Genomic DNA, 21989 nt, shown 5'->3' with positions numbered 1-21989 from the left:
AGCTTCTCACATACACGATCTTCATCAGCATGTGGGAAGCTCAGTGCTGCTGGCTGCTGCTGCCACCAGCCCGCTGTGAGCGAGAGCAGGCTGGAAATCGCTGAAAGTGGCTGCGTGTCGTGTCAACACTGTCAGAGCTAAAGAGGGAGTTCCTTATCCCTCCTCTCTCTCCCTCGCTCTCTCTTCCTTCCCCTCTCTCTCTCTTCTTCTCCTTCTCTCTTTCTCTCTCGCTCGCTCCCTCTCTCTCACAGCTCAGCATCTCCACTCTCACGTTGCGTAAACCCACCGATCTGATGCTCCACAGAGGCACCATCCAGTCCATCTGAGGTGGAAAAGATTTGAATCACAGATACCGCTAGAGGTGAGTCATTTTTGAATCTCTGTCTTCCCCACTTTTTATGTATTTCCAGCACAGCTCAAAAGGCATCCTGTGTTTTAATTATCTCTTTTATCAAAGCCAACGCAGATACATAATTAGATGATATTACGGGATGACCAGAACCTATGATTTTATCACTGTCACTAATTTATTATTATTATTATTGTTATCCTCTCAGATATCTGTATGATGTTTGTGTGAAATCTGTGTTACAAAGTGAAGTGAATCTACTGAAAATCAGTGTAGATGTTGCAGCAGCATGATAAACGTCATATTTGGACAAGATTTATTTGTTTATTTCTTTATTGTCAGACTTGACCAGCAGCTTCATCCAAATCCATAAATCGCACTGCATTATATTCTAAACTTGTACGTCATCAGCAAGTCTGCAGCCCCCTAGTACACACTTTGCTGATTTTAAACTCTGCAGCTCAGTAAACACACTGTACAGCAAAGTTGTCACATAAGCTTCTGCCTCAAAGCTGTGCAGCGACACCTGCACTCAGTCATGAAAGAAGCTGGCAGGAATTTTATCCTGCATTAACTTTGTCTGTGGGAACTGAAGCTGGGTGGTAATATGCATCGATTTCTTTTGCTTTTGTTATGATTTGTGCAGGAAATGAAATGTGCAGCATTGATTTTACACCAGTGTTAGAGCCTGAGTCAGATAAGGTCTCTCTTTATGCTGCTGGAGCTACTTCCTATGGAAACACAAAGCCAGATGCTGCTTAGTCCAATGGCACACTGCCAGATGTTCAGTTGCTGCAACGCTTAAGTTCCTGCATCCATGCATTGATCACAGTGTCACATAACTCGCTGCCAGGAAAAGCTGTAAGGAAGTTTCATTTCAGCATGCTGCTGCCCAGCTGCTGGCAGTTTATGTGTGTGTTATGTCAGCCTTGTGTGTCACTTAATTAGAGCAGAAAAAAGCAACACTCAGTAAAAGCTGATTCATTAAAATTAAGAAAACATGACAGATTTCCACCTTCATTTTGAAAGAGATGTCCTGATTTCTTTGGTCTAATTGTCACTGTAATAACTGTCTGGAAGAAATATGATTTTCTCACTGAGCTTAGTCACCACAGGGGTAAAGCAGCGTCTCTCTGTGTGAGACGACGAGCTGCCTTTTCATTGACTGACCCAGCTGCAGCTTCTGATAAATACATCTCCTGCTGGGGGAACAAAAACACGCGTCCGTGCACAACTATTATTTGGTTTGCATTATGCCCCGTTCATCTCTTCTACATGGGTTTCTTTGGCATCTGTGAATCTATGACGAGTAACTGCGTTGAAGCTCATGTAACTAGGGACTCAAAAGCCTCCGCTGGCTTTGACAGAACACGCTGGCAAATAGCCGCGTGGTTATTACTTGTACGAAGACACAGATAGCCCTTTCAGGCAGGGCTGAGTGATTCAGTTTGATGATTTACAGAATTTAATTTATTTAAATTACTTATCCATCAAAGATTGTGATGGGCCGTTCACGTCAAGGTTTCGTTAGAAGTCTCAGGTCTGCTGTCTGCCAATAGAGGGGATTCATGCATTAATGTGATAAAGTACGTTAGTTTGTTAGGAATTATTAGCCATAACCAAATAGTCTGTAAAACATTTCCCAGCTGTAAGCAAATATAGTCCAATGGTATAAAAGTCTATATCTCTATATAGTTACTGTGCAGCTTCAGTCACCGGTAGAAATTATTTTTGTAGTCACTGCCAGATTTCTTGTGTTGCTATATTCATTTAAATATATAGCAACAAATATAGCTATTATGTTACTGATAAGTTCCTCTTTCAGTAGAACTGAGGACTGTATTATACAAATGAACAGAATTTATAGACATCTTGTTGGCTGTAAATATGTAAAGGTAAATAGAAATTTTTATTTTCCAGAGTTTCATGTGCTTGAAGGATTTTTCAAAAACATTTCTCTAAAGATCAGAAACATCTGTACTTTATGGAATTAAATAATTATTTTATGCCTTTCATTTAATGCTGTGACTGTCCTTTTCAGCCGTGGCCATTAGTAGTGTTTACACGATGCTGACAGGTTTTTAAGCACTGGGAAAAGAAAATGTAAAATAAGGCAGAAATGAGCCCAGAAAAGGAGGCTGGAGGAAGAGGTAACCCAGCAATTTCCTCAGCAGCCTGTCTCTGTATTTCACCGTGCCGCACCCCTGTCAAAAAGACTGAGCGTGATCCTATCAGTCATGATAAAAAGGTTTCATGTACGTTGAGTCTTTGCTAAAGTCTACTGTGTAGTATCAAGGACACAATGCAAAGTCATAACAGTATTGATATGTGGTATAACAGATATTCTAGTCAGCTATCTTGACACATAATTTAAATAATCTTTTAAGTGTTTCTTTTGCTGCTCACAAGTAGTTAATTAGCAAAAGATTTGAAGCAGTTACAAGGCAGGCAGGGTTAGGGTATGACTTGAATGGTGATGGTGCTGTTATTTTTGGGGGATTTGTCTGAGAGGGAAAAAAGAAAAAGAAACTAACAGTATGTTTGTGATAATGTAGCCATGGAAACCTTTGAAGAGGCTCCTGACCATAGTGAATTTGCTATCATCCACCCCACTGCGATTGGACACGGTCACATCATGAGATCAGATGCAGATTGAGATTGTCAGTGTTTTGCTCGATTAGTCGGGGATCAGAGCGAGAGGAGCTCCACCGCCGGCGGCATCTCGGGCTCTGTTTCACCGTGAGCTGTCTGAGCCCCGTGTTCTGCCTGACGGTCCTTTCAGTCAACATAGCAATCAGACAGCCTGAAATTTGACACGTTCATATACATGTTGCATATACCATAAGGGAAAAGACTCTGTACCTTATAATGATTAAGGTACAGAAAATAAAAGCACATATTCTTGATATTTTTACTTAAAGGAAACATGAAGCTTCATTTGTATTACTCACATGCTCATAATTGTGTTTTTGAGCAAGGCCAGACAGGCATTGAGCAAAAGCAGCAATAAAACAGTGTGGAGGAAAAACATGCGCCTCTACTGATTGTTTCTTTAACACTGACAAATACAAAACAAGGCGTGTGTTAAAATTCAGCCCGCACAGCGCATATATGCATATGAAATGAAATCCACATTGTACAGCTTTAAGTGCACCAAACGCTCATTAACTAAATCTATAAAAAACATTATGTGATGTTGTAATTGTGCTTGTGTGGTATGGACAGTGGTTTCCTGCTTCATGGCATATGAGTCATACTTATGATCTTTCTTCAGGCTGCTCCCTTATTCACACGAGGCCACCACAGCAGGTAGCTCCACATATTTGAACAGGCACATTTTTATGCCAGATGCCCTTCCTGACACAACCTCAAAGGAATTTGTGTGTCCTCCCAAGATCAAATCACTGAGCTTTTGCTTGTCCTGTGTCATGTCAGAGCTATCAAGCTAATAAGCCACTTTAAACATTTGCTTTCTTGATCATAAAGTACATTTTTAGAGCATTGACAGCGGGGACAAAAACCAAGCAAACAGGGATGTCTCATGTAAGGCCAAGCATTGAAATATAATAGGAACACTGCTGCTTAGATACTGATGTGCGAAATGAATTTGCTGGCCTGGAGTTTGTTTAGGTGTTTACTTATTATCACAATTAATCAGAATTTTAAAAAAGTAAAACAATGAAAAGCAATTCTCCATTAAGCAGAAGTGTATCAAGTGAGACTCCCAATTAGCCGAACCTGATTGACCATTTACCTTGGACAAGACTAACCTCAAAAATTCTGACACAATATCATCAATCAAAAGCTTTCAAAACACTCCCTCTAAAAGGAAAAACTGGCAAATTGTTGGAAATTGGAAAAGGGAAAAACAAGAACTACGTCGCAGATGCTGAGACGAACACACAGAGCGCCTAACAGAAAAACAGTTACAGGATGAGGAGCTCTGAAAGCTGAATCCTTGTGCTTTTGTTATTAAAATGTGTGTACTAAAGGTATTCACAGCCAAATATACTTGGCCGATAAAAAGAAACGAATAATTATTTTTATTTTAAAGGACTTTTGAAAAAATTGTTAGAAAAACTGGAAATATCAATAAATACACACACACTGACAGCCAAGTGAATGATTTAGGTGCAACCATCTTTCTTATGTCACCTAAATCACACCTACAGGAATGAACCAACAGGCCTTGTTGATTCGTTCCTTTGAGGACACTGATTGGTCCAATGTGACTGAAATATGGAAAAATGGATGTGACGGTAAGCTCACAAGAATCTAGCTGCCTTGAATGCTCAGACACTTAAATTTTTTCTATTCTAAAAGTCAGCATGGGTGGATCTTTAAAGGTTACATGCACAATGCATGCATTTTGACGAATATGCCAAATGATGAAAATGGTGTCCCCATCTTCTTGGTTGCTAAGGTGAATATGGCACTCGTCGATCTCACCGATATTTATGACTTTGTTTGCTGCACAAACTGCTATAATCTTTCTGGTCATTTCTTCATATAAGTCAGGGTAACATTTATTTATTTATTTAGCTTCAACCATATTTTTCACGCCTTTCCTCTCCGTGTGTCTTGGGAGAAGATGAAATGCCAGCAACCTCTGCAAACGTTGGAGAGTCACAGGTGTTTGTGCGTCTGTCATTACCGCATGCATGCGATTAGATTTAATTACATTTGTGCCAGTGCGTATAATTGTTGTTGTCTTGCTCTTTGAAAGGATAACGTTAGGTACCTGAAAGTACATAAGCTGCCACTTGAAGACGGTTGTTTTGTATTTTGATGTTATCTCCCAGATGAATACTGAAATAATTTTCTTACCAAACTATACAACAGGGGTTTAGTAGCTGTTCTTTGTATTTCGCTTTTGGCATTCAGTTCACAATAATAATAAATCTGTTAGCTGTAATATTCATTCATTTGCAGTTATTTATGGATTTTTGCTCTGGTTATCAGGTATATTTGGAAATTTGTATGTTTTTCCATGATTATATGATCCTTTTACATTGGAAAAGATGATTAAGCAATTTTTTGCCTAATCAGTTGATTACTGAAAACTCAAAACACTGATGATAGTGTGCATTCTTGGTGAGGCTGTGAAGTCAGACAATCATTAGCTGTCAGCGAAGGCGTTTCATGATGTCTCTCTTGATGCCACAATCAAGGCACCAAGGACTCTTTGTCAATCAATCAATAACCGACCTCCCCCTGGCACTATTACCACAGAGTGTTGGTTTGGGACCAAAATGGGCCAGGAGAGAAATACAGAGCCCGAATGAGGAGAACAAAGAGGCAGAGACAAAGACAGAGAGCCCACGATCGGAGGAGCTGAAGGCGAATGTGGGTATTGTAAGTGTGTGAACACACGCTCAGAGAAATGACAGCTACAGTGGGGCAAAAAAGTATTTAGTCAGCCACCGATTGTACAAGTTCCCCCACTTAAAATGATGACAGAGGTCAGTAATTTGCACCAGAGGTACACTTCAACTGTGAGAGACAGAATGTGAAAAAAAAATCCATGAATCCACATGGTAGGATTTGTAAAGAATTTATTCGTAAATCAGGGTGGAAAATAAGTATTTGGTCACCTCAAACAAGGAAAATCTCTGGCTCTCACAGACCTGTAACGTCTTCTGTAAGAAGCTTTTCTGTCCCCCACTCGTTACCTGTATGAATGGCACCTGTTTGAACTCATCATCTGTATAAAAGACACCTGTCCACAGCCTCAAACAGTCAGACTCCAAACTCCGCCATGGCCAAGACCAAAGAGCTTTCGAAGGACACCAGGAAAAGTATTGTAGACCTGCACCAGACTGGGAAGAGTGAATCTACAATAGGCAAACAGCTTGGTGTGAACAAATCAACTGTGGGAGCAATCATCAGAAAATGGAAGACATACAAGACCACTGATAATCTCCCTCGATCTGGGGCTCCACGCAAGATCTCATCCCGTGGGGTCAAAATGATCATGAGAACGGTGAGCAAAGATCCCAGAACCACATGGGGGGACCTGGTGAATGACCTGCAGAGAGCTGGGACCAAAGTAACAAAGGTCACCATCAGTAACACACTACAACGGCAGGGAATCAAATCCCGCAGTGCCAGACGTGTTCCGCTGCTGAAGCCAGTGGATGTCCAGGCCCGTCTGAAGTTTGCCAGAGAGCACATGGATGATACAGCAGAGGATTGGGAGAATGTCATGTGGTCAGATGAAACCAAAGTAGAACTCTTTGGTATAAACTCAACTCGTCGTGTTTGGAGGAAGAAGAATACTGAGTTGCATCCCAAGAACACCATACCTACTGTGAAGCATGGGGGTGGAAACATCATGCTATGGGGCTGTTTTTCTGCCAAGGGGACAGGACGACTGATCCGTGTTAAGGACAGAATGAATGGGGCCATGTATCGTGAGATTTCGAGCCAAAACCTCCTTCCATCAGTGAGAACTTTGAAGATGAAACGAGGCTGGGTCTTCCAACATGACAATGATCCAAAACACACCGCCCGGGCAACAAAGGAGTGGCTCCGTAAGAAGCATTTGAAAGTCCTGGAGTGGCCTAGCCAGTCTCCAGACCTCAACCCCATAGAAAATCTGTGGCGGGAGTTGAAAGTCCGTGTTGCTCGGCGACAGCCCCAAAACATCACTGCTCTCGAGAAGATCTGCATGGAGGAATGGGCCAAAATACCAGCTACTGTGTGTGCAAACCTGGTAAAGACCTATAGTAAACGTTTGACCTCTGTTATTGCCAACAAAGGTTATGTTACAAAGTATTGAGTTGTATTTTTGTTATTGACCAAATACTTATTTTCCACCCTGATTTACGAATAAATTCTTTACAAATCCTACCATGTGGATTCATGGATTTTTTTTTCACATTCTGTCTCTCACAGTTGAAGTGTACCTCTGGTGCAAATTACTGACCTCTGTCATCATTTTAGGTGGGGGAACTTGCACAATCGGTGGCTGACTAAATACTTTTTTGCCCCACTGTACATTTTGAGTCAACACCAGAAATTATGAATGAGAGCCAGTGAGGGATCGACTTGTAGTAGAGCACGGGGTGTTTAGGTACAGAATTGGGCACTGATGATACCTGAAAGTGTGGTTTACACAGCACAATGGCTTACATAGAATAGAATAGAATAGAATAGAATAGAATAGAATAGAAAAGAATAGAATAGCCTTTATTGTCATTGTACAGAGTACAACGAAATTGGAGTGCCACTCCCTTGGTGCAAGTTTCAATAATAAATATAAATGTAAAATATAAAAAGTACAAAAAAAACAATCGTAAGTACTCAAACAATAGTATGTACAATATATACAGGATAGCAGCATTAATATGATGACAGTATGAATAGCAGCATAATATAATGACAGTGACGGTATGGAATAGGTTCAATTGTTTTTGTGCTTATTTACTACGGTGATAGCTCTGGGAAAGAAGCTATCCCTGAATCTGTTTGTCCTGGTTTTATGTGACCTGTACCGTCGGCCTGACGGTAATAGTTCAAACAGTTGGTTGCTGGGGTGAGAGTGGTCCTTGATGATATTGCCAGCTCTGCTGAGGTACCGAGAGTTTGCAGTGACCTCCAGGCTGGGCAGAGAGCAGCCAGTGATCTTCTGGGCTGTGTTGATGACCCTCTGCAGTACTTTCCTGTCTGCAGCTGAGCACCCTGCATACCATGTTGTTATGCTGTACGTTAGGATGCTCTCTATGATGGCTCTGTAAAATGTCACCAGCAGCCTGTCCTCCAGGTTGTTCCTCCTGAGCACTCTCAGAAAGTGGAGATGCTGCTGGGCCTTTTTAACCACCGCTGTAGTATTTGCAGTCCAGGAGAGGTCATCAGATATCTGCACGCCCAGAAACCTCATGGAGTGTACCCTCTCCACACAGCTCCCGTGAATGTAAAGTGGGGCCGGGTCTGCTCTACATCTTTACATCTGCACGTTGCTGTCTGCCTCAAACATTGCATCCTCAGACTGCAACACAAGTCACTTCAGATAAGCAGGAAACATAATATCTAAACACTCTAATGCAGGCTGCACAGGTGCCAGCAACCTGCACACATTTTCATAAGATAATTTTTTTGTGGGTGTTAAATGAAAGCTCCTCTGGGCTTTTTGTTTTTCTCTCTTTTTTTCTTCTCTTATTAATGAGTCACTCTCGCCTGTGCCACTGACTCATCAGCAAACCCCAAATTGTTCGCTCTTAGACTTTCAAGTTTGTGGTTTTCATGAAATACTGAGAGGCCTCTCCTGTGCCTCTGCTAATGTGATGCGACTTCTAGGAGAAGACATTCAGGAAACAGGATTATTTGTTTTTGTTTTCTGCTTTTATGAAAGAGAATTTAAAAAAGCAACCTCACTGAAGCCATGTGAAAATGAAGTGATCTAAAAATATCACTGCAGGGGAGTGATGTACTGAGGCCTTGCACGTAGTCATAACACCTGCACCTGCATTTCTGTATGATGGAGGTGATGCCTCATCCTATAGCGAGTCCAAACTAAAATCAGAATGAGAATGCTTTAATAATCCTGAAGGAAATTATGTACAATGATCTAAAACTTGCCTCTAACAATAAAAAGAGTACAGGGCGATAGGTTCCAGTCATTGATTTCATTCAAAAGGACACTTTATAAAACAGGCAGCAGGTTAAATTTGTTGTGTGAATCAGATTTAAAAATAAAAAATACCAGTTCTTGTAAAAGAAAACTATAAACATCTATAAACATGCAACATTCATACAGTGAAGGATTTTTTTTTTTTTTACATAATACATTTTTTTTATTTGATTCCCAGTTGAATTTGTAAGTTTATTCTCTTAGAAAGAAATCAACAGTGTCTCAGTGTTCATGGTAGTCTCATTTTACTCAAAATATTTTTATTGAGCGATTGTGGATGCAGTTTATGAAAAAAAAGAAAAGAAAAGGGAAACAAAAAACTCGTTACATTGAATACAAAACAGAACTTCTCATGTTAGAACATATGTAAAGAAAAAAGAAAACAAACAAACAACAACCCAGGAGGGGCGACTGATACTAACAAGCCCTTTCCTTACAAACCACACAGAAGTTAGCTTCGACACCACTGAGCTTCACATTCTCATTAACACAGACACACATCGGAGTGCTGTGGAATAAGCACAGTTAGTCATCCTTAAATTAAAAGTTAGAGAAGTTTATCAGAAAAAGACCCCAGATTTGATCAAATGTGCCCTTTTGGTTCTGGATGGAGCAGTGGATCTTTCCAAGACTGGGACACGACATGAGATCAGCAAAGCACTGAACATGGTAGTCTCATTTTAATAGAGAGACGTAATATCAACCAAACATCTGGGAAAAAACACAGTACTCAGCAAAACACGACTTAGTACTTTAGTCAGATGTTTCTCTTCCTCTTCTCTTCCTCTCCTCAAATCATTTAGGTTTCTAGGCTGCTGCTAAGAAGTCGAAGCATGAGGTAGGCCACGTCACGCTATGACCTTAACATGGGGGGCTGTAGAGACTGCTCACTTTTGGAGACCACCAGAAGTGTGTACTAGTGGAGTTTTTGACATTTTCATATTAGCTTCCTTTTTCAGAAGCTGGGCTGACAACAAAAGAACATAGTATCAAGTCTCACTCATGCTGGCCACTGCTGTTGATGTACTAAAGACTAAAGATATCTGAAATGTTTCACTGGGCTCCTTAATAACACTTTAACAACCATAGCCCATGAGTCTTGTTTCCGACACATACATATTCACTTATGGCCGCATTTATTTTCTTCTTTTAATTCTTTCCCCCATGAAATAGAAAATGTCACATGGCAAAGTCTTGATTTTATGAACATGGCAATGATTCCCGGGAGCTTCGATGTTGAGATCTGAATTCAACATAACAAGCACGGCTGCAACACAAAATACTACTGAAATGATGTGACGCAGATAATCAACAGAATCTCAAACACCTGTCATCGAGAGCTGAGGCAGTTTTCTCAAGTATTTCGTTGAGGTTTTTGTAGTTGTAGAAGTTACAGGTGGGATATTGTACACATGTTTACATTTTATGAAACTCACTTGGGTCATGCCTGAAAGAAGCTTTGTGGTACTGAGGTCAGTTTTATCTTTGTGTTCTGCAGTCAACCCATTGTGGCTGATAGTTTATTGATTATTGTGACATTTTCTAAATAATTCCAACATAAATTATATTTTTCCATCACAGCGATTGCATCTCATCAATAATCAGCTTAAGATAGCTGTCGTTTGAATTACTGCTTGAAAAACTGAACTGCAAGTCCTGACGTTATTCGGTCAGCCCATTCTCCTCGTTTTCCCCTGTCAGGTTGCAGCAGCAGGCGTGACTGCTATCTGGAGCATGTTTATATGTGGATTCTGAAAGTACAGAGTACATGACTTTGTCTCCAGTGTCTTTCTTGTTAAGCTGTTTGGTTAAAGTTCATATATTACTGCTAACTAGTGCTAGTTGCAGACTAATGAAATAACTGAGAGCAAGCCATATCATTAATCAGATAATTCATTAAGATTCTACAAAAGTCATCAGCACTGCACCACAATTACGATGCAGCGCTTCATTTCAGTGATTTGAGTTAGTCTAGGTAAGGCCCAGCAGGTCACATGTTTTCCCAACATGAGTCAAAGCAGCAGCATGCCTAATTTTAAGCCTTGAATGAATGTGTTTTTAAATCAAACCTCGAACACTGTGATCCTTTTTAGACATTTGGATTTAGAGCCCGCCTCCAATGGCCAATCAAGGAACTGCAGATTTTGACACTTCTGTCTTTGCCTTATTTTTCAGGTTGCCATTAAAAGATTCACCAACTATTTGTTAGGTACACGTATTGAACTGTTTGTTAATTCAAACATAAAACCAAAACCACATCGGAGCAACTGTATATATCTTCAAGATGAACTGCTGAAGTTCAAAATGAGCATCAGAATAAAGATTTACTGTGAAATTAAATGTGCCATGGTTGCAGGTACCTGCTGAGATTTTCCTGGACATCCATCTCTAGGGTTCACAGTGAATGGCAATTCTCAAAAGGAATTTACAAACTGAGCTGACAGGAAAGAAACAGTAACTCAAATACGCACTTCTTACAACCATGGTATGAAGAAGAGCATCACATAACGGACAACATGCCAAACCAGGAAGCATATTGGTGCCAGTAGCTGACTGTTAGCACTCCTATTAGCTAAGAACAGGAAACTGAGGGTACAATTCATATGGGCCCAACAAAATTGGAACGGAAGATTGGAAAAATGTTGCCTGGTTTGATGAATCTCGATTTCTACTGTGACATTTAGATGCTAGAGTCAGAATCTGGCATAAACAACTTGAAGAATGGATCCATTCTGTCTCATATCAGTGGTTCAGGCTGCTGCTGGTGGTGATTGTTGGCATACTTTGGGCCCCTCAGTACGCACTAAGCATCGTTTAAATGCCACAGCCCACCTGACTGTTGTACCCATCTTCTGAAGGCTGTTTCCAGCAGGATGATGCACCATGTCACAGAGCTTAAATCACCTCAAACTGTTTTCTTGAAGATGACAGTGAGTTCACATTACTCAAACTCCACAGTCACCAGATGCAACAGAGCACCTTTGGGATGTTGTGAATTGGGAGATTTGCTTCAAGGATGTGCAGCAGCTGCATAACCCTTGTTCAATTTATGCATAATTAACACAGTTCTGATATGCAAAAGGCTTCCAAACCGGTACAAGCAAGGTGTACCTAAAAAAGTGTCTTTTTAAAAATACTCTGTATTTAAGCAGCCCTCTGACTCCTTTGAGGCCTGGCCCTGTGCCCAGGGGCTGTACCTGAGGACTGTTTAGTAATCCAAGCACAAATGTGATTGAATTCTCTGCTGTGCTCTGTGTTCATGTCTAGCTCTGTCTCAAACAGAAAAATATTTGAAATAAAATTTCAGTTTTTCATAAGAGCCAGCAAATAGACAACGGATCTTTCACGAGCTTGCTAATGATTTTTTTATTTATTTTTTTGCAAAGCATCAGTTTCTAGTTTTCAGAAAACACTTTCATCTCCTTTGCGAGCTGAAATAATTAATCTTCATTCTTTGAGCATTAGAAACAGAAATAGTCAAAGCTGGTTAAAGAGTCATCAGTTTCCATATATCTGGTAAATGTTGTGAGAGATATTTAAAAGTATTTATATGTGCCAAATCCTTAAACCAATGTGAGAAGACACACATCATAGAAAATATTCAAATACATAGCCACCTGCCTCATATTGTTTAGATCCATTTTATGTTGCCAAACAGCTTTGAGCCACAAGGGTACAGGTCACAGGACCTTTGTGGTTTCTGGCAGCACTTGTTGGCAGCATATCCATATGACAGGGAGATTGGAGGTCCATGGATCAGTATTATTCCAGCACATCTTTTGGCAGCCCAATTAGACTGCAGGCCAGGGTCAACAGCTTGATCTTTCTGTGGTCCTCTGTCCCTGAATAGACTTTCTCATAATTCTCAGATTTGAGCAACTGTTCTCCAGGTTTTATGAAGGTCTTTCTTTGAGCATTGGCTTCTTTTTCACTTATTTTTAGTCCAGTCAAGTCCAGAGTAGTTTTGCACCAACAATATGATTCCCAAAAATCAGAAAACAACAGTGTGTACTTAACAAAAACAGAGAAAACTGTAAACGTGGAGGAAAAAGGACAAAGTGACTATCTGCAGTAGATAAACTGTATCTGACACAGGATCTGTTTGTCTAAGACTCATCAGAAAGGGTCTCAGTGGAATTTTGTCTGTAAGGAAGGAGAGGACTTCAAGAGAGAGGCGCGAGTGTCTACAGACATCTTTAAAACATGGTGGAGGCTCTGTGATGGTTTGGGGTTTCAGCCGGTGGTGTTGGGGATCCTAAAAATCCTAGAAACAACATGAAAGTTTGCCTAAGAGTTCACCCTATGTTGGGGAATTGAGGAAGTCATGCCAAATATTGACTTTGATGCTTGTCAAAAGTGTGCAAACTCTGTTTTTGCCTTATATAACGCCACATACGTTTGCATGTGAAATGAGAGGTGGCTCAGGACTTCTGCACTGCACCATATTCCTGCTGGGTAGGTCTGCTGCCTGCTGGGTGAAGGTTGCTCTATTCAATTCAATTCAATTTTATTTATATAGCGCCAAATCACAACAAAAGTCGCCTCAAGGCGCTTCGTAGATACAGAGAAAAACCCAACAATCATATGACCCCCTATGAGCAAGCACTTTGGCGACAGTGGAAAGGAAAAACTCCCTTTTAACAGGAAGAAACCTCCGGCAGAACCAGGCTCAGGGAGGGGCGGCCATCTGCTGCGACCGGTTGGGGTGAGAGAAGGAAGACAGGATAAAAGACATGCTGTGGAAGAGAGACAGAGGTTAATAACAGATATGATTCAATGCAGAGAGGTCTGTTAATACATTGTGAGTGAGAAAGGTGACTGGAAAGGAAAAACTCAATGCATCATGGGAATCCCCCGGCAGCCTACGTCTATTGCAGCATAACTAAGGGAGGATTCAGGGTCACCTGGTCCAGCCCTAACTATATGCTTTAGCAAAAAGGAAAGTTTTAAGCCTAATCTTAAAAGTAGAGATAGTGTCTGTCTCCTGAATCCAAACTGGAAGCTGGTTCCACAGAAGAGGGGCCTGAAAACTGAAGGCTCTCCCTCCAATTCTACTTTTAAATACTCTAGGAACAACAAGTAGGCCTGCAGTGCGAGAGCGAAGTGCTCTAATAGGGTGATATGGTACTACAAGGTCATTAAGATAAGATGGGGCCTGATTATTTAAGACCTTGTATGTGAGGAGCAGGATTTTGAATTCAATTCTGGATTTAACAGGAAGCCAATGAAGGGAAGCCAAAACAGGAGAAATCTGCTCTCTCTTTCTAGTCCCTGTCAGGACTCTTGCTGCAGCATTTTGGATTAGCTGAAGGCTTTTCAGTGAGTTTTTTGGACATCCTGATAATAATGAATTACAGTCGTCCAGCCTGGAAGTAATAAATGCATGAACTAGTTTTTCAGCGTCACTCTGAGACAGGATATTTCTAATTTTAGAGATGTTGCGCAAATGGAAGAAAGCAGTCTTACATATTTGTTTAATATGTGCGTTGAAGGAGATATCCTGGTCAAAAATGACTCCAAGGTTCCTCACAGCGTTACTGGAGGCCAAGGTAATGCCATCCATCCATCCATCTATCTGTAACAATTTTACAGACAGGTGGTCAGTGTGTGTCAATGTGACATCCACATGAGAACCCAGCCAGGAAGTGCATAACAACAAGATGATTGATGGTAATGACTTCACCTGCCAATATATCTAAAGTTGCTCTAGTTGTTGTGGATTTAAGTGATGTAAGCACTTCAAAAGGTTAAATGTAATGTGTGAGCATAAATTATACTTTTGATTTTAAATGGCTGTGTCTTATATTTGAATTGCTTAAGATAACCGTTGTGTTAATTGGTGCTGGAAAAATTGAATTGTGCTGACATAATTAATTATTTTTTCCCTGCAGATAAAGTACATGGATATAATTAAAATGTCTTAATGATTCTCAGTGTAGCTTTTTCATTTAGCGCTGCAATAGTGGTTAATTGCTGTACCTGCTAAGCTCATTGCGCCACTTTGGAATAGGATTTAGATAATGGCATTCTGCTGAAATGAGACAGAGTGGACGTAATGCTGAATTTAGTTTACCGCTTCACTTCACTTGAACAGTTTTATTTTGATATCGGTGCTTTCCTCAGTTCCCATTCGGTATTTAGACGTACTAACAATGTGTGCAAATTTATAAGTAACCAAAAGCACATCATTTGACATAACCGCAGGGTCCAGTTATGAGGTCATGTGTTAAGAAACAGAGGAATCACTTAGCTGCATGAAGGATTTAACAGTTTGTTTTTTTTCATCTGATTCGTTATATTAGTGACTCTTAACAGTGAAGCTTTCTTATGTGCCCTCTAACTTGAGAGTGTGATGTCAGGTCACTGCACCAGTTTAATTTATTAGGAAAGAGAAACGTTCAAAACAAATGGCAATGAAATTTGTTGTAAATAAATTTTAGCTCAAGCTGAAAGTCAGGAACTATTTTCAAAGCCATCCTTTAGTGATTGTGGCTGTTTTACGTCATTGTAATTAAGTGATTTTCCTTCAAAATGTCAGCAGCCAGCTTATCATATAACACATCCAACTTAATTCAGAGCAGCCAATGACTACGTTCACCTACACTCACATGTATCTGCTGCTTTCAGCGTGGCATTATTGTAAACTGGCTTGAAAAGGATTGCAATATTTTACACATTGCTTGTCTCTGTGTTAAATGTGTTCAATTTGTCTTGTGAAAATGTTTGTAAATTAAATAAAGTACGACGTTATTAGCAGGGATGGGTTACCTTAGCATAAAGGATAGGAACACAGTGAAACCACTAGCTTGCCCAGTTTTACCCAAAGGCAGGAAAATCTGCAAACCAGTAGCTAGCAAAGTAGCAGATTATTGTGCACTCGCTGTATCTTGTCAGTTTACCAGTTTAACACACAAGACCCGGCCAAGAATCAGTCCACCACATAACCTGTAAAGCTACGACATGTCAGATTACACAAATTAAGTGAGGGTTTCTTTTTTTCTTTTTTTTTTTTATATATGTGAGGCTGCTTCCTGTTCTCCAAATCAAAACTAAATTCAATTCAATTCAATTCAATTTTATTTATATAGCGCCAAATCACAACAAAAGTCGCCTCAAGGCGCTTCATAGATACAGAGAAAAACCCAACAATCATATGACCCCCTATGAACAAGCACTTTGGCAACAGTGGGAAGGAAAAACTCCCTTTTAACAGGAAGAAACCTCCGGCAGAACCAGGCTCAGGGAGGGGCGGGGCCATCTGCTGCGACCGGTTGGGGTGAGAGAAGGAAAACAGGATAAAAGACATGCAGGATAAATCAAGCCTAAAGCAGTCATCTGGTTTTAGTTTGTGTTTAATGTACTTCTATTTGCAGTGCAATACAAAATGTAAACACTTACTCAGAGTGGTTGCTGTCTTGGTTTTATGGAACTTTCCTAGCACCATTTTTTTGCTGAAGCAGGCAGTACTAAAACCACTTTTTATTATCTGATCAGCACCAAGCATTAGAAAAGGATGTTAATGGAGGCCAAACTAGGACCACACACAGGAGTTACATTTGCAAGGAACCGAATACTATTTGTATGTTGTTAAATAAACAAGGTGCTTGGGGTGAATCATGTTTGTTTGCAGCATGTGTAATTGAAGCTGGCATAATATTAAGCATGATCTCAATATTACAAAGCTTACGTGAAAGCATGACACAGTCTCACGTTCTTCTTCTTGTTTCTTCTTTCAGCCTGCTTGAAAAATGGCCTCCAGGTAAGAGTTGCGATGATCCAGACCCGACCCACAGCAGAGATGAATGTGTCTGATGAATCCTCCTACCAAGAGGAGGTGCTGCTGGGTAACTCTACCTGGGGCTACTCCTATTATCATCAAAACTACACCCTGATCCCTCCACTATCAGAGAAGGCTAGCACCTCCAAACCTGCAGCATGCGAGCAGGTCCACATCGCTATCGAGGTCTGTAGCACTTTGGATTCATTTATTTATCTCGTGATTTCTTCTTGGCTACCACTACCCCGACTGTCTCTTCACTGGTCTGTATTTTGATCTCCTCTCCTAAGGTCTTTCTGATCCTGGGTATCATCTCACTGCTGGAGAACATTTTAGTCATCACAGCCATAGTGAAGAACAAGAACCTACATTCCCCCATGTACTTCTTTGTCTGCAGGTAAACTCCTCAGTGGTTTAAGACATAAAGGGGAAAATAACATAATAATGTACGAGGACCACCCAAAACCGTTTTAATAAAGTGAGCTTACCATGTGTAAAAGATTTTGTTAAGCAGCAGTTTATTAAAATATGCTTCTATCCTTCAGTGCTTACTCTCTGTCTTGGTGTAATACAGCCTTTCCCAGGGGCAAAATGCAATATAGGTCCCAAGTGAAACCTTGTTCACTCTTGTCAACATATTAGTGTAAATGGATACATTTAGGATTAGAATACACCCTAATGTAACCATTATAATTGGATAACAATGCATGCCTCCCCTCAAGGCCCATATCATTTGAGTTCACATTGTTATTTTCAAGCCCTTCTCAAACGACCATAACAACGCTGCATCCACACAGGAAGCATTTTGGAGGAATGCGGCGACCAGAGACCACAGAAAGACAATAAAATGTAACAACTTCAAAAAAGCAAAAACAAACAAACAAACAAAACAATGAGATAAACATTTCTCAACTTAGATGCAAGTGATTGAAGCAACTATCAGTGAGAGTGCAGGATACGTTCCATTAGACCATCCTGACTGACCTATGACCTGATAGCAAATACGTTTGAGGATGACCTAGGAAAGCAATTCAGCAGTTCAGTCAATTCAATTCAGTTCAGTTTTATTTATGTAGTGTAAAATCATAACAAGTTACTTCAACTTCTAAGGTAAAGACCCTACAATAACACCCAGAAAGCCTCAGATGAGAAGGAATACATTATATCTCTGACAGAACCATGCAGGGGCAGCCATCCGTTGCCACCAGTTGGGGTTGAGGAAGATGGGTCTAAAGACATACTGTGGAAAAATAATAACAGTACTATTAATAATAACTAATAATGAAATCACAACAACGATCCTGGAATATTCCCTAGCAAACAACTGTCAGCTTCAATGCAATGTGAATAACCCCCTGTGTGGATGGATTTTAGGTATCTGCCAGACACTGAACCGATAACTTTCGGAGTAGCCTATGTTGATGTAATTAATAGACATGAACCGTTATCAATTATGTTTAGAAAGATCCTGATTTATCTTTTGTGACACAAATGATTAAAGTGGTTCAGTCCTGCTTTGTACAACCGAGACAGCTATCCAGGATTAGATTAATCCTTTCTGTTCTAAAAAGGTCATCAATGCTTTTATCGTCTATAGAATTGAATATTGTAATGCACTTTACTCTGCTCCAGAGGCTACAGCTGATGTTGCCTAGCTTTAAAACCACAGAAAGAGAAGCAACCACAACATACCAATCCCTCCCTGTTGCCCTTCACTGGCTAACAGTAGTTTTTATTGAGAATAGTCTGGCTCCTGAGTTCCTCTGGCAGTGCTCTGTTAAAGGTTCATGAATAAAGGTTCTGGAAAGGTCATGAAAGGTTACCGGGCCTTTGCCTACTAGGCCCCTCAGCTGTGGAACTGCCTGGCAGGAGATGCCAAGCGAGCTATCCTACTGGTCTCTTTTAAATTGAAAGCAAGGAGAACACAAGGAAGCATGCCAGCAAGCAAACAAGCAAGTAAGTAAGAAAGGAAAATAATACAAGTAACCATAAAAAGCAATTTACAGTAGATGGCTTACAGGCTCAGGTAGAGCGAACTTTTGTTTTGTAGAAGTGTGACTTCAAGGTGACAGTCTAGAGTATGCTTCTATGTGATTACACAACAGGATTTTTTGCCAGAATTCAAAGAAATAATGAGTTTCAATTTCCAAACCTTCTCCTTTATGTAACTGATTAAAAAGCTCAGTTGTGCAAAAAATATTTTTCTTTTGCCTGAAGTGGAAAAGTTGGTTTATTTATAAAAGCCGAAGAACAGTTGAAGATAATTGGTCATCCTGAGCTTGGCAGAAGCAGATTTCCAATATAATCCAATGTGAAATCTAATCATTCTTTCCACTTAGAAAAATGTCATGCAGCATGTGTTGCTAGAGGAAACATGTGAACTCTTGAAAATGACATAAATCTTTTATCCTGATTATAAATGGTTAAATAAAACCATTTGTAGCAGGGAGTTACAAAAGAGGCTTTTTGATTTTATAATCTTGTGGCCTCCTTAGACTAATCATTAGGTAACGATGATTTAAACAACTTATGATTAACCTTCTTTCTTTAAATTTGTCTCCAACCAATGGAGATCTGTGGACTCAAAAATCATGACATATTTGGGGCAGCTGCCACATCAAAATCAAGTCACACTTTTAATGACCCTACTGTATAAATCAGAAAAATACTTGGATGTCTGTTTTCACATCAGCACCAATTTCTTGTGACTTTGTTTGGGTCTGTCTTCTGATTTGAAAGACTTAATCCTCTTACTAAGACAAAAGCAAACGTGTTTCAGCTGTGCAGAGACACAGCAGACATTCAACTAAGTCTTTGAATTTCTGGCGAGCTGTATAGTGCTTCTGTTCATGTGGTTCTGAATGACTGCCACGGCGTAACACTGAGGTACAGCGAGTTACTGCACGATAACACTTGTTATCTTTTATTTGAAAATCCATTCGATTCATGGGGGGAAAAAGAAATACATTCCTACTTAATGTGTTGTTTTCCTTCTCTCTATAGGTAAGTTGTGAGTATTTGGTGAGTCAGTCCACGATGTTTATTGTGATATAATATGCTGCCTTGGTAACCAAGACAATAGAGGAGAGCCTGTTGCTTCCTGTGGGCTGTAATCTTAACATATTACATGCCACCTCCACTCAACGTGGTGTTAAGAGCTTGTGCTCATTATTATTTCTGTGAGACTTGGCTGTCATTTTCTTTGGCACTTGAACAAATTGCTTTGCCAACAAGGTTCAACTAGATGTCCTGGAGAACATATTATTGTAATTTCATGAATTCTCATTTGAACACCAAAACACCAAAATGGCACCAAAGCATAGAAATACATCTTAAGCTACATGTTTTAAATATCACCTCTTCTGGCCAAGAAGCTTTTACTCATTATACGAATCATTTGTCAAGTCAAGGCATGGAGTCCAAACGTGGAAAGCTGTGGAAAATCTAGAAAACTAACAACAGCCAGATTGTTAACCTTGCTCTGCGACACCTCTGAAATAATGTGTCAACTAAAACTAGACTTTTCCTGACTCTAAATTTAGTCCAGGGCAAACAATTCAGAGTTAAAATTGGGACTAATCAGGTTCTGAGTGGTGTATCTAGAGAGCTGTAAACATGTTTGTGGTTTTTACAGTGAAAGAACCTTTTCCTTACTTGGCTCATATGTTTGTGTGTGATTTCAGTTCAATTGTGTTAGTACAGTGAAGGAAAAAATAACTGTAAATTCAGACAGATGAGATTGTGCTGAAAAGAACAAGGCAAGGCAAAAATAAATAAATAAATTTAAAGGTGAATCACAAAAATAAAATAAAAAAATAGTCCGAAATGGCCAATTATTCCCTGGACCCCAGAGCGTTAACCAAATAAAACATGAAAAATTTGTGAAAAAATGGGTTCATTTGTGGCATTTTGTGTAAATTTAAGCAATTTGATTATTTCTAATTAAAAAAGATTGTGAAACTTTAGTTAGACTTGTGTTTGTAAATGAATCACCTCATGTTGTGTAGCTTTATTGATTTTATGCTTATTGGGCTACAAAGTTATTCATCATACAGGCTAGTACATAAAATCAAAATTCACATGTTTTATGTAACTGAAATGTTTAATTATGTGGGCTAAAGAAAAGAAAATTATAGAGTACGTGTTTATATGAAACATCTGTATACTTACTGCTTTTGATGTATTTTAACTGTATATAATACATATTACAGAATGTAACACATGCATATGTGTAAAAAATAAATTGCTTTGATTTTGCCACCCCATTTGATTTCCATGCCACCCAAAGAAAATTTGCCTAGATCCGCCCCTGCCTCTGTTCACACTATGCACACTATATATGTATACTCTGACCATCAGCCACCAGCAGTTATAGGATCACTGTTTTAACCATTTTTGCTGTGGAAAAACATCAAATTTTACATGTAAATATACATAAATAGCATAGAAGTGTTGTTTATTTTTAAGAAGCTCTTAAAATATTAGTATTATTTAGAAACAGTGTTTGGAAACAGCATCAAGCGTCTGTCTGTCTGCCTGCAGTGCAGTTTTTTTTTTTTGTGACCACTTTTAACTGGGGAGATAGGATCCATTTTTCCACCATCTTTGCTGGCTTTGTTGCTTGTGCAAAGGCTGTGAGTGCATGTGACTGTCAAAGCATTGCCTCAACTGCACCTCCGGAGAACGTGAAAGACTGTACTCAGGCATTAAATCAATTAATTGGTTTTCCCAGTATGACTGTGAGAAGAAAGTGTTTACGCAACAGGAGAGCGAATGCAGCTATTCTGTCAGCTCCTGAATACACAGAAGGAAGTGCATATAGAAACATTTATTTGAACATCTGTTTGCAGAATAAAGGTTGTATAAAGTATTTTGGTTTTTTGCAGTTTGGCAGTAGCAGACATGCTGGTGAGTGTGTCCAACGCCTGGGAGACCATCATCATTTATCTTCTCAACAACAGGCAGCTGGTGGTGGAGGATCACTTTATCAGGCAGATGGACAACATGGTGGACTCCATGATCTGCATCTCTGTCGTTGCATCCATGTGTAGCCTGCTGGCCATTGCTGTGGACAGGTAATGATGGAAGGGAGTATAAGCACAAATATATCTTTTTTTTTTCTTTTTTTGCTATTGTTTCTTAATAGTTTCCCTTTGAAATGTTTTTAAGGGAACTGAAGTTTTAATTGAAGGCTCTAGTCACAATGAATCCTCATCCATCAGCCCAACACC

General features: G+C 39.8%; 1 protein-coding gene across 1 annotated transcript in view; it reads left to right on the top strand.

Annotated features, from left to right (window-relative positions):
* Positions 1-244: 244 nt before the first annotated feature.
* Positions 245-21989, top strand: part of LOC113031870 (melanocortin receptor 5-like) — a 30997-nt gene continuing 9252 nt past the window's right edge. The window contains exons 1-4 of the mRNA XM_026184355.1: positions 245-361; positions 16718-16944; positions 17049-17155; positions 21645-21833. Of these exons, the coding sequence (XP_026040140.1) occupies positions 16753-16944; positions 17049-17155; positions 21645-21833 (488 nt within the window). The 5' untranslated portion in view covers positions 245-361; positions 16718-16752. The remainder of the gene's footprint in view (positions 362-16717; positions 16945-17048; positions 17156-21644; positions 21834-21989) is intronic.

The sequence above is a fragment of the Astatotilapia calliptera genome, chromosome 11 (genome assembly GCF_900246225.1).
Source record: "Astatotilapia calliptera chromosome 11, fAstCal1.2, whole genome shotgun sequence".
NCBI lineage: Eukaryota > Metazoa > Chordata > Actinopteri > Cichliformes > Cichlidae > Astatotilapia > Astatotilapia calliptera.
The sequence above is the reverse complement of the archived record's forward strand: the minus strand, read 5'-3'. Positions and strand labels throughout refer to the sequence as shown.